This window comes from Crinia signifera, chromosome 5 (assembly GCF_055691185.1).
Source record: "Crinia signifera chromosome 5, ASM5569118v1, whole genome shotgun sequence".
Taxonomy (NCBI): Eukaryota; Metazoa; Chordata; class Amphibia; order Anura; family Myobatrachidae; genus Crinia; species Crinia signifera.
This window is the reverse complement of record NC_139221.1, coordinates 44687172-44699669: the sequence shown is the minus strand read 5'-3', so window position 1 is coordinate 44699669 and position 12498 is coordinate 44687172. Positions and strand designations below refer to the sequence as shown.

The following is a 12498-nucleotide window of genomic DNA, read 5'->3' as shown; positions in this document are numbered from 1 at the left end:
GCAGAAATCGATCCATCATTTGATGGTGGGCTTACAAATTGGAGGTAATGTAATGTGGAATTCTAGTAACGCTTGTGAGGGAGGAGCAAGAGAAATGCCTGGCATGTTACCACTAGAGCAGGCATGTCCAACCTGCGGCCCTCCAGATGTGCTAAAACTACACATCCCAGCATGCATTGCCATCATTTTAGCATTCCCTAATAGCCAAATTGTGGCAAGGCATGCTGGGATGTGTAGTTTTAGCACATCTGGAGGGCCGCAGGTTGGACATGCCTGCACTAGAGGGTAATACTGCATTGGAGACCTATTGACATGTGGGGGGAGGGGAGGAATATGTTGTATAATTCTACACATTTTATAAAAATATTTAAAAATGTTCATTAATATGTTAGAGTAAATAAAATTGACAGTAAAAATCTGCAATTTTTGAGGCGATTTTTGGAAATTGGTTGTCTCTTTTTTAAATAGTTTCCTAAACGCCCTCTGGTGGAAGAAGTACAGAATTACACTTAATGGTTATTTTAGTCTTGAGTAACTTAGACAAAAAAGTTGACACATGCAAAAGGTCGACAGGAAACAGGTAAACACATCAAAAAGTCACATGAGTTATTCATGAGTTTTTTGTCAATGTCGGCACCTGTCTACATGTACCCCCTATTAGTGTACAGTGTATCCTCGCTTCGGTCGCCATGCTTAAGTTCAACATGGGCATGGTCGACACCCCCAAGGTCGACATGCGGTTTTCAGGTTTTTGTTGTCTATGTCGACATGGACACCGTATAAGTGTACCGCGTCCCCTGGCATGGCTCACTGAACTAATTCAGACTTGATTTCATAAATACGAATTTGCGCAGCCAATGTTCAGTTAAGCAGCCTTCCCGCTAGGGTGAAATCCCACCTTGCAGATGAATGTGCTCGCTGTGCGAATGGAAGGGACCGGTGCAGCTACACATCCATAAGTCGCCGACCGAATATATCTAGTATTTTCCTTACTATCTAATGATTTTTACACTGGGGACAAGTCATCGCAGGCTCAGAGTATCCAGGGCCATTCAGCCATTTTCTCGGCGATGCAATAGAACAAGACTTGATGTCACACACCCCCCATAAAATGATCAGGCGCGCCTAGCATTTTCCCGGTCACTCCCAGTGTTTCCGTAGGCTCGCCTGCTGCATTTCTCTTAGCACTAAACAGCCAGGTTCCACTTCCAGATGCCTATTTCCTGTCAACCACCTTGCAAATGACATGAAAATAGAAACGGAGCAGGGTTTCCCCTCAGGACGGCCTCACACATTCATTCTACAGCGCAGTCTATCGATAATGCTAATAATGCCGCTGTGCGAATTTTCAGCTGTAGGATCAGGTCTGAATTACCCTCTGCCAGTTTGGCTCTGATAATGTAGTCTTTTCGGAGGTTGTTGAATGGAGATCCATAGCTGCCAACCCTCCTGCATTCTGCAGGAGACTCCCTGAAATAGCAGCAATCTCCCAGTCTACCTAAAAGGTCTAGCAATCTCCCTTATGTCACCTAGCCCACATTACACAATGGTTACATCTTTGGGCAGAAAAAAAAGACATACGAGATACTGTATATACATTCAAATGGAATCATCAATGCAATTTCCCTGCATTGGCTATAAGGCAGAATTATCCATATGGCTACATGCATTTAAAAAATAAATAAAAATTATGGCCACTTATTTGGAACCATTTGTAAACCACATGTACAAGTCTTGTGAAAAGAAGAAAGAACCAGGGGTATAGCCAAAGCTGCTGTATAGGGAGTGAGTAAGTCTCCCGAATATATAAACAAAACATACAGTGCTTGGGGTAAACTGAACGATACACTCTATCACTGATAAAAATATTTCATTTATTAAGATGTTACGGCGATGTTCCATAAAGCGGTTCTTAAGTGGGCGTGTAGTGCGTCCCACATACCTAGGGCCACAGGAACATGTCAAAAGATATATCACAAATTTCGTATCGCAATTTATGAAATTCCTAATTGTAACCAACTCATCTTCAGTCTGTACCTGCAGGGTCCTATTGGAAACGTGGTTGCACGTAGCGCAGCGGCTCTTTCCACATTTATAGAACCCAGCAGGTCTAGAGATCAACCATGAGCTGGTACACAAATTCTCTTTTTTTTCTCAAATGACTGGGAGCTAGAATGGTTTTTAAAGATCTGTTATTTTTATAGATAATGGAAGATTTATTGGCTAACAAATCTCCCAAGACCCTATCATGTTTAAAATGCCATAATTTTTGTTAATTATTTGTCGAATTTGATAATGTGCTGTATTACAGTATATTTACAAATAAAGGCTGTCTCAAAGTGATACCACTTTTACATTGCAAAAACCTGCTTTCAACCCGTTTTTCTAAACGTTTCTTAAAACTGGTCAAAAGCCAGTTAAACCCCTTTCATATTGCATGATGTAAAGGTATATTGCAGTTTAAATACCGTTTTGTACCTTTCAGATTCAACTCGTTTCACCCATAGAAAGCCATACAATGTCTTTTTAAATGTTTTTTTTCCTGCTTGTGGGCGGGGATCAAGTGTGGTTATCATTTGTAGCAAATACCTTTTCTGAGCTGTTCAGACTGCAGGGAAAACGGCTCAGAAACGTGTAGGATCCTGCTTTTAACACGTGTCAAAATACCGGTTTTCTGTAACCGGTAAATTGACAATGTAGCTTTCACATTGCAGCTGGAACCGTTTTAAAGCACTAAAAAAATGGCAATATAATGTGTTATAGCTGCAATGTGAAAGGGGTATTATTGGTCTGTTGTTTTTTGAATTTGTTGACCAAGAGATCCTCTCTATTCATTTGGCAGACTTCACTGAGAGCTTCTTGAAGGAGGGGGTCTGGGTATCCTCTTTGTTTGAAAGAAGAAATTATATTAACAGCTTGTAAATCAAATAAATCCAATGCTGAACAAATACGACGAATACGCATTAGTTGTCCCTTGGGGATATTGGTCTTCACACCACAAATCCTGGAAGACCAATATGAAGTGAACTGTTAATATGTATTATTGTCTTGTTTTATTATGAGAATTCCCATATATTGTACAATATATCTTTTTATTTAATAAATTAAATCTTTTTATCAGTGGTAGAGTATATCATTCAGTTGAACCCAAGCGCTGTATATTCCTTCTTTGTTATGTAAAAGTCTTGACACGTATCAGTAATCAACAGGTGCAGTAGATCTTACTAACTGCTTTTTGGCTCATCTACATTTGGATGTAAGTCATTCTTGTAGCCTGCCCAAGGGCCCCCAATAATTTTGCCTCCTTTACAATTTCCCTGAAATACATTCTCAAAATTAGGTTCAATTGCATTTGGAATTAATGCATAGGCATTACTTTTTTATCCCATATATTAGTTCGTTAGAAGAAAATAAATATCACTCCAGCTACAGAGCCCCCTAAGACAGGAGGCACTGACACCCTGCGCCCCCACTTAATCTGACTCTGGTCCATATATGGAACTAGACACACCTTTTGGGTGGTGCAAGACAAGCCTCCCCTCAACAGGGCGCTGTGCGAAATTCTAATGCCAACTATAATCTCCCCGAAACTAGTTTTCAAAAGTAGACAAGTATGTGGAGATCCCTATACAAGTGTAATTGGGGAAAGTGCCGGTGGAAGGTAAGCAGATCTCTGTGATATCTCCAGCATTTTCTTTATAATGTATACAAAAAAGGAAGAGAAAAAAGTACTCTCTCTTTTTGGGGGCACGCTTAATATTTAGTATAAAACTTAACTTTTAATTATCTTATATAAGAGAAAAGGAATGTCACAAAACTACATGACAGACAACACAACAAAGAACATATAATGTATACCCCTGACACTTTATACAAAAGTAGAACAAATGTTAATTCTCCCCCATGTAATGATGTGTAATATAACAGCAAGGAGGACTCCAAAGGTCAGGTCTGTGAATAGCATAAACAGGGGCCCTCTCTAGCCTATACACACACGTCTAATTATCCTTAGTCACAGTCATGGAGCATAATGTGACCACCAGCCTTCTGCTACCTGTGAGTGACACAGTGAAGGACTATTTTCCCTTAGTAAAAATGGCGGCTGAGGGAACACCGTGACGTCTTTCCGGTAGGCCGGCAGCCCCCTGCCCTATAAGTAGCAGAGTGCGGCGGGATTTCTCCCTCTCTTCCTGCATCCAGTGTGGTGTACAGAAGCTATTGTCCGCCTGCTCCTGGCTCACCGCTGTTCGCTCGGTTTCCACACGAATAAGTCGGTCAGGAAGGTGATCAGACATGGTGAGTGTACGCCGGGCTGAGTGTAACGGGCTAAGGGGGGTTCTCAGAGGTGCGGTGTCCCGCCCGCAGGAGTGTGATGGCACATGTCGCTGCACGCTTCTGGTAGAGAAGTGTAATGGCGCTGCCGGATGCTTCGTCTTAGTAACTAGCCTTACGGCCTACAACAACGCGTGTTAAAACCAGAGTAACGGCGCACGTAGCAACGCTACTGTGCTCCATGCAAGTGTACCGCAGTCAGGGTCCGAGGCCCTTTATAGTAGGGTCAGACATCGCATCGCGATGGACCATCGATGTTTTTGTCAAAGTGACAGTGGTTATACCATACGATGGTAGTCTTTTTCTGCCACTGAATGGTAAGTATTTGGAGTTGCGATGGTCCTGCCCACAGTCCCATCCCCAGCCTGCCGTGCCTCGGATATTTTGCGCATCATAAAAAATAAATCCTATCAAGAGCTTCTGATGTGATGTTCATTTGTCATTGCATCATTTGATGTTGGCTCTCTCCATGTTGTCCTAACTTTAGGGCAAGCATGGGCAGCCAGCTCCCCCTTGGCAGTGATTGTTTGACGTCTGTTTAATTACATAATGCCCAACTTGTGCTGCAGAGCTTTACAGAGAAGACTTGGCCGTGCTCTTCAGTCCCTGTGCGAGTGCAGCCTACGGTCTATAATTCCTGTCCCTTATATGCACACACATCAGGGTTTTTTTTTTTTGTCTGACGTCCTGTATTACAGTATATTTTTGACCTGTATGTTGCAGCTGGGGTCCCTGCTAAGTGCGCCTCATACACCAGTGATTTGTTCCCTTTTCACGCTACATAGAAGATAAATTGTGTTACTTCCTATCCAATGCGTGTTCAATGGGTCTGGTAATTATCACTGCTGCAATAAGGCTACACTTTCTGCAGCGGTGAATGGGATCACATGCAATACTTTGTATGTAAAGTGTCTGCATTCATTTGTTGTATGCAAATTAACTCTGGAAGTTGCCAAGGTGTCGCATGCAAAGCTGTAGGTGATACCTTGTCTGTGTGTATGGGTAACTTTCTACTAAAGATGCATACGCAAGCCGCGAAAAATTCCAAGTATACACGAGTATACATGGCAACGTTGATTCTGATACACTCCTGTGTTCCCAGATATTGATGGCAGGTGGGCTCCAGGATCAGCAAGTGCATACACACTTGCTGAGGGGGGAGGAGCGGCGACCATGCTGCATTCTGCATGCCCATTGTTAGTTTATACACGCTGTGCATGTATGGACAACAGGGTGTCTTAAACAACCTGTGCAATCCAATTAATGTGACTCGTCCAGAATTGTTATTTCAGTATTGGCTCAGCAAAAATGTCAACGTAGGACACAAATTACAGGCAACCATACGCTTATACTGTAAGTGCCCGAGAACAGTTTTCTCCGGCAGCCAAAGCGAAATCGCAGTTCAACCAAAAAATGGGGCATTTCCAGTAAAGTGGTTTTAGGTGGGCCTTTTTGGACTTCCAAATTAATTAGCCTGAAAAAGAGGAAAAATAAAACATCGGGAAAATGCACCCGGTTTTTGCCAGTAATTGAGTATTGGCCAATTGTTGAGTCTTTGTTTCTATCAATTTGATTTGAAAAGGGAAAATATCTAAAACTGTAAATTCTTATTGTAAATGGTTTTCCCACTTTGTATCTTCTAGGCATTTAAAGACACGGGCAAAGCACCTGTTGAACAGGAAGTGGCTATTCATCGCATCCGTATTACTCTAACAAGCCGGAATGTAAAATCCCTAGAGAAAGGTATGATTCCTGATATGATATAACTATACTTTAGTGTATATTCCACCTCCATGGCCGCTTCTGACTTTGCACGGGAGAGTGGTATTATCCGTAATCACTTTTGCAGTTCTGCAGAGGAAAGTAAATCCACATTTATGGGGGCTGTACTGCTCACATGCAATTTTTGAAGTGTTCCTCCATTGGAAAAAGCGGTTTTGTCCTGATCAGGTCGGCAATGAGGATGATACTCTTGTATGAGTAACAATGATTCACCTATACGCTATTCTGAGCTGACCTGGCCAATGGCTTATCCTGAAAGTCTCCAGACTCCAATCTAATTGGCTGCTTAGCCAAAGTTAGACAGCACAGTATGTTTAGAATTAGACCCCCCCCCAAGCTTTAATATAAGCTGATGTTTAGTGAATCCGTTCCTAAATCTTGATGTGAGCTGACATTTCTCTTTATTGTAACTCTGTTCTAGTCTGTGCTGATCTAATCCGTGGAGCCAAGGAGAAGAACCTGAAGGTCAAGGGACCCGTGCGTATGCCCACCAAGGTGAGAGGAAGCAAAGCTACCATGTGACATCTGTGTTGTGTAACTTGTAGTGTCATACTCTGTGATGCAATTTATTAAATATATATACAAACTATTTAGTGCATTCTTTAATAAGGTATGGTGGAAAGATCTGGAAAATAAGCTTTATAATTGACCACATTAAACCATAGCAGGAGTAGAGGGTTGAGAGTATTTCCTATTCATAGAGTACCAAATAGTCTCATGTTCCAAAGTCATATTCTAGATTTTGAATACCCCTTTTACACCAGCCCTATAAGCCTGGGTTTTTGCATGGGAGTGTGCAGTTCCCAGGGCTTGCAGGTGGTGTAAACACTCAGGATGCCAACCCGGCAAATGTTGCTAGTTCATCCTGGAATCCAGGGTGAAAAGGGAGGCCAACCTGTTCACTGGAAGTGCAAACTCGGGCCCTGGCTAGTGGGGATGCTGGTGTAAAAGGGTCAAAAGCCAGGTCCAAAAACCACATGAGACCTGGCTCTTGGGTGTAAAGGGGGTATAAATGTTAGAATACTCTATTTCCCACCTTGAGCTTGGCCCTTGCACATATTTGGGCCAGTTTGTCAGCTTCAGTTTGGATAATGGGCAAAAACCATGTAAACATGAGGAGAAACCCAAACAGACTGTTCAGAATAAATTCTACAGTCCTAGTCCTGACACTGCATGCTAATACCTGTGGCAGTGACCAGTTCTGTCTAATGAATATACCTTCCTCTACTGAAATAGGGTAACTGAAATCAAATGGAAGCTGCATACTGCCACTTCTGTTACTGTCAGCTTAAATGTTAAACCGCCAACTTTGGTGGTTTTAAAATGATCACAATTGAAAGCTGCTTTTCGTGCGTCTTTGTGTAAAACCCTGGCAATATGCTGGAGAATGGCTTGTTGGTGCTTTGTACAAGATAAGGGAGTTAGTGTATACCTGAAAGCTTTCAGCCATTTCTCATGTCTTATTACAGAATACTTAGCTCTTGCGTGTTCTCATGTACTGGTGACTATTGCTGTGACATCACGGTTACTGTAGTCTTGACTGGAAGCCTATTGAACAGTAACGTAAATGTTTCTCTTCTAGACCCTGCGTATTACAACAAGAAAAACCCCTTGTGGTGAGGGTTCCAAGACATGGGATCGGTTCCAGATGCGCATTCACAAGCGCCTGATTGACCTGCACAGTCCTTCCGAGATTGTGAAACAGATCACTTCCATCAGTATTGAACCTGGTGTAGAAGTTGAAGTCACAATTGCTGATGCATAAATGGCACCTTTTCTGAATAAAAGACCATAACAGGATCTTCTCTTTGTTTATAAGTTACCTAGTAGAAAAGGCAATACTTCTCACACCAGGGGTTCCGTTGCTACAACACCCCCTTTCCTGTACCACACTTTATGAGCTGATTTATAACCTGTCAAATAGGCCTTGGTCAGTTACTTGCCTCACAGTTAATAATGTACATTACCTTAAGTGTTGCATATTCCACACAGCTGCCTATATCACATGGTTCTATATTTGGTAGCAAGTATTTGGTCCCTTCTCAGATGCCAGTCCTGTATTCATCCAGTGTGGTATATGCCTTTATTGGCATATACCACACTGGAAATGAGATACATGTGTACTTACTGGTTAGTACATAATCTGGCATTAGAGGTACTACAAAAGAAGCATAGCTTTTTATACTTTGGGTTGCTATTGAGATGCTTCAATGAGAAGTCCTGCTTAAGGTGCCCACACACGCACCGATCCCGGCGATGCTATATGATGGGGTGCGCGCTCCCGCGGCACCCCATCGCACATTACAAAAAGTATGTGCTTCACATACTTTTTGTACTAGCTTTTTCTAGCATTGCATCGTATGCACAAGGCATACAATGCGATGCTATGTGTGCTAGTTAAGCCCACAACGCACGCCGGGATCGGTGCGTGTGGGCACCTTTACAAATACTTTTGATTTGTGTTCTAAAGCCCTGTACACATGCGTTTTTTTTTTTTTTTTCGATTTTACTTATAGAAGCAGAATCGAATCCTAAACTAAATCGAATGGCTTTTAGGACACTTGATCTACATTCGATGCACGCTCCCGGTTTCACAAAATCGAACAGAAAAAAATCTACTGTGCAGCCAAGGAAATATCGAATTTGATTTAGTAAATCGAATGTATATCGAATGCAAAAGTACAGATCTAATGCCATTAGGAATAATCTAATGCCATTTCTAATAGAAAATCAAATCTTACATCGAATCAAAAGCAAATCACTGTGTGTGTGTTTGCAGGGCTTTAGGAGTATGTTCTAAATTTGTAAAAAAAAAAAAAAAACACTAGTTTTACAATGATTTTCATTTGCTTACTCAAGTACTGGTCAGTGTTTAATCTGCTAGTTATGTACTGCTGGCTGCGTAAATTTCCTTTCATAAACTTTTTATGAATAATTGACTACAACAGATAGTTGGTTGTAATATCAGGTACATTACAGATTTAATAAACTGGGGGGTCACTGGGTCCTCTGACAGCAGAAGAGGAAATTGCTGGTCGGGGCAGGTGAGTGAAATCTTGGTGTAAAAGGTTTATTAAAGTTAGAACTCTCTGGATGTCTTTACACTTTTTTTTATTATGGGTGAACTACAAGACCCAGTGGGGCACATTAATGCCCTTCATGCTGGGTATTGTAGTTTTCAAGTAAAAAGAAATGTGCCTTTTATTTTTTTTCCACACACATCAGCCCAGCATCCACCACCCATAAACACCAGGGTCAGCCCTGGATGGCTGAGGCCTGGGGGTAACATTCCTTGGGGAGTCCCCACTCCCTCAGGTACACTGTCCATGGCTGCAGAAAAGTGGTCTGATATTTCAAAAGCGCCCTTCCCAGATCCAGAAACACCTTACTGGTTCAATCGGCCAGTAAAAAACAATAGTGGTGCAGAGCAAGAAATGGGGAACTAAATTATAGGCGCTCAGGTGAATGTTTAAAATAAAAAAATAGAAAAACCGTTCCTTAATGGTAGAAAATAGTGCTCAAACATTTATTATACACAGACATCAGCATGTTCCATAAAAGCATATAGCAACATGGTTTAAAAAAATAAATTCAGACTCCCAGCATAAATATATGCTCAACAAACATGCAGAGTGAGAATGGGGTAGGAATGATCATATAGTGTAAAGTACCTCTACTCCCATCTCTGGATCTTCCACTCTAATGCTGAGAACTGTCCGTCTCCGTGAAACCACGTGGGAGCCGTTCTCCTGTGTCCTGCAGCTGTGGAACTGACTTATGAAAAAACTTCCACTTCGCATGGTTCCTTCATCATTGGGGATGATGGGCAAGCATATATTAAATGTGGGTATCCTTGGAATTATTCCGTATCTTAAAATCCAATCTGTTGGTGACCACATCTACCCACTGGCCAACGCGTTTCGATCTACTAGAGATCTTTATCAAGCCTTGATCGAAACGCATTGGCCGAGTAGTCAGAGATCCCTGACCGAACAGGCCTACTGTTATGAGTAAATCTGCATATGTGAATGACTCCTTAATCTCATGACAATCTCGGCGACACACTTTATTAGTAACATAGTTAGAATGTCAATAAAACAGTGTGTTCCGGTGCTCACTTACCTTCTAGCATATCTCCTGGTGGCTCCAGTGGTATAACCTGGATCAGGTGACGGTGAGTTCGTGCTGTCACCAGTTGGTTTTAGCGGTCCGTTAAGGCCCCCATACACTGTGATATCACAATGTTGATGCGTGCTCCCGCGGTCATCGCACATTACAAAAAATATAGGTGCTATACATGGTGCAACAGGGCAGTGTGATGAGATGCGCGCTCGTGTGCACATCAAGTCTGTGCAGCCCGTGCTTTTAGTACTAGATTGCATCCTATTAAGTACAAAAAGCAGGAGGACATTGTAAGCTTTGTAATATATGCTGTTCAATCTAGTACTAAACGCACGGAGTTCATCGCACCGTGTATGGGCACCTTATGTGCTGCACATACTTTTGGTACTGACTTCGAATCGCATCGCACACGTGCGATCTGATTCAATTTAGTACAAAATGCATGGGTGCTATCGCACCGTGTATGGGTACCCTCAAACTCATCCTACTGTAATCCCTAACCCTGCCTCAAGTGTTTAGCCAGAACCCTTCCCTCCCACAGCCTAACACTAATGGGTCCTACACACAGGCTATTTCAGGGCATTTTCTAAGGGATCTCACTAGATCGCTCATGGGGCCTACACACGTAGCAATATGCTGCATGCTGGATAAATCTACTTACATCGCTGGTCAGGGCCAGTGTTCTCACCGGAGACAGATCGCTCAGCACACATCACTGGCGCAGCGCTGTGCAGCACTGTGTGCTGAGCCATCTAGCATCGCTCAAAATCGCCCCGTATGCAGGCCCATAACTGTCCCTTCCTGTTGCCTAATATGTGCATTTAGTGCAAAGTCAACATTTAACGTGGTATCAACTTTAAGATTGTCATAATATGGTGTTGGCATTATGATTGTCAACATGGTGACTGCATCCCCCGTGCATTGTGCAGATGCTAACAGGTTCAACAATGTGGATAACATTACAGTCATTGTGATTGCTGTAATGGTGACTGCACCCCCTGGATCACTGTATGTTTATTATAGAGCTTCATCCAATGCATACACTAAATAGATGCCTTGCTGCTGATCCTCTACACAGCGCTTCTCCAGAGCGAGGTGGGTATTTATTATTTATTAACAGTTACTTATATAGCACAGCATATTCTTTACAATAGCAGACAGGGATACAACAAACAGGGTATTTACAGACAGTCAAAAGGTCGGAAAGCCCTGTTCGCAAGCTTACAATCTATAGGATATAGTTACTATACACATCTTTGCAGCAATTATTAAAGTTAAGTAATGTCATGGTCATAATAGTGTCCTAGTTCAATTTCTGTGCCACCTAGTAGTGCCCGAACCATTGTAGTTCCCTAGTTTACTTGTTATCACATTGTAGGGATCCAGTACACATTATGCCATACATTGCCCCCAATACACAGTATGACATACATTGTCCCCAGTTTATATTATGTCTCCTGTTCATACCGTGCCACTTAGAGTACCCTCCAATTCAAATTATGCCACATGTCAGTGTGCCAGTTCATATTATGTAACATTATAGTGCCCTCCACATTACAATGAGCAGATGAGATTATGACACATCACAGTGCCCCCTTACCACTATTATTCCCACTACACACACACTGCTCACTGATAATGTAACCTGTTTCCAGCCCCCCTCGGTCTTTGGGGGTGCCGGACGGAGTCCCAACAGTCGGGATCCCGACTGTTAAAACACAGACGGCCAGGTTTCCAACGGCCGTCGGCTATTTTCCCTTGTGGGGGTCCACGACCCCCATAGAGGGAGAATAGAATAGGTGGCGAGCGTAGCTCGCCACCTTGCCCGCAGCATGGCGAGCGCAGCGAGACCGCAAGGGGCTTTGTTGCGCTGGCCACGCTGCCTGAGACCGGGCAGTCGGGATAATGACTGTCGGGATCCCGACTGTTGGTGAAACATACCACACCCGGCCTTTGGGGCTCTTGCTTACTCCTGCGGTATTGCTGCCTAAGAGCTGTGCAGTCAGGATTCGGAGTAATGACTGTCGGAATCCTGACTGTCAGTGTGTTATACCACACCCGTATTGCTGCCTAAGAGCTGTGCAGTCAGTATATAGCAGTAATATGTTACATTGGTTTGTCATAGGTTTATTTTAGTCTCTTAGCATCCAAATGAGCACTTCTTTATTAATTACAGAGTAGCAGCCATATCTACATTAAGGGCCTGATTCAGAGGAAGACACCGTGAGCATTGTGGCTGTATCTCTGGGTGCAGCAGCAATA

At 42.7% G+C, this 12498-nt stretch overlaps 1 protein-coding gene and 1 non-coding gene across 2 annotated transcripts; both read left to right on the top strand.

Moving 5' to 3' along the window:
• Positions 1 to 4137: 4137 nt before the first annotated feature.
• Positions 4138 to 7914, top strand: RPS20 (ribosomal protein S20). Its single transcript, XM_083187114.1, has 4 exons — positions 4138 to 4296; positions 5976 to 6075; positions 6536 to 6609; positions 7697 to 7914. Exons 1-4 carry the CDS (start codon positions 4294 to 4296, stop codon positions 7877 to 7879), a joined length of 360 nt encoding a protein of 119 aa, XP_083043240.1. The 5' UTR covers positions 4138 to 4293; the 3' UTR covers positions 7880 to 7914.
• LOC146005921 (small nucleolar RNA U54) lies at positions 6285 to 6350 on the top strand. The gene has a single exon (XR_014444079.1). It is a non-coding gene; the product is annotated as a small nucleolar RNA U54 (small nucleolar RNA).
• Positions 7915 to 12498: the final 4584 nt, after the last annotated feature.

Bases quoted from the DNA above. Each gene is read 5' to 3' on its own strand.
- RPS20 (XM_083187114.1), top strand. The intron at 6,076-6,535 runs GTATGATTCCTG...ACTCTGTTCTAG, and splicing joins TGTAAAATCCCTAGAGAAAG to TCTGTGCTGATCTAATCCGT. The intron at 6,610-7,696 runs GTGAGAGGAAGC...TTTCTCTTCTAG, and splicing joins CCGTGCGTATGCCCACCAAG to ACCCTGCGTATTACAACAAG.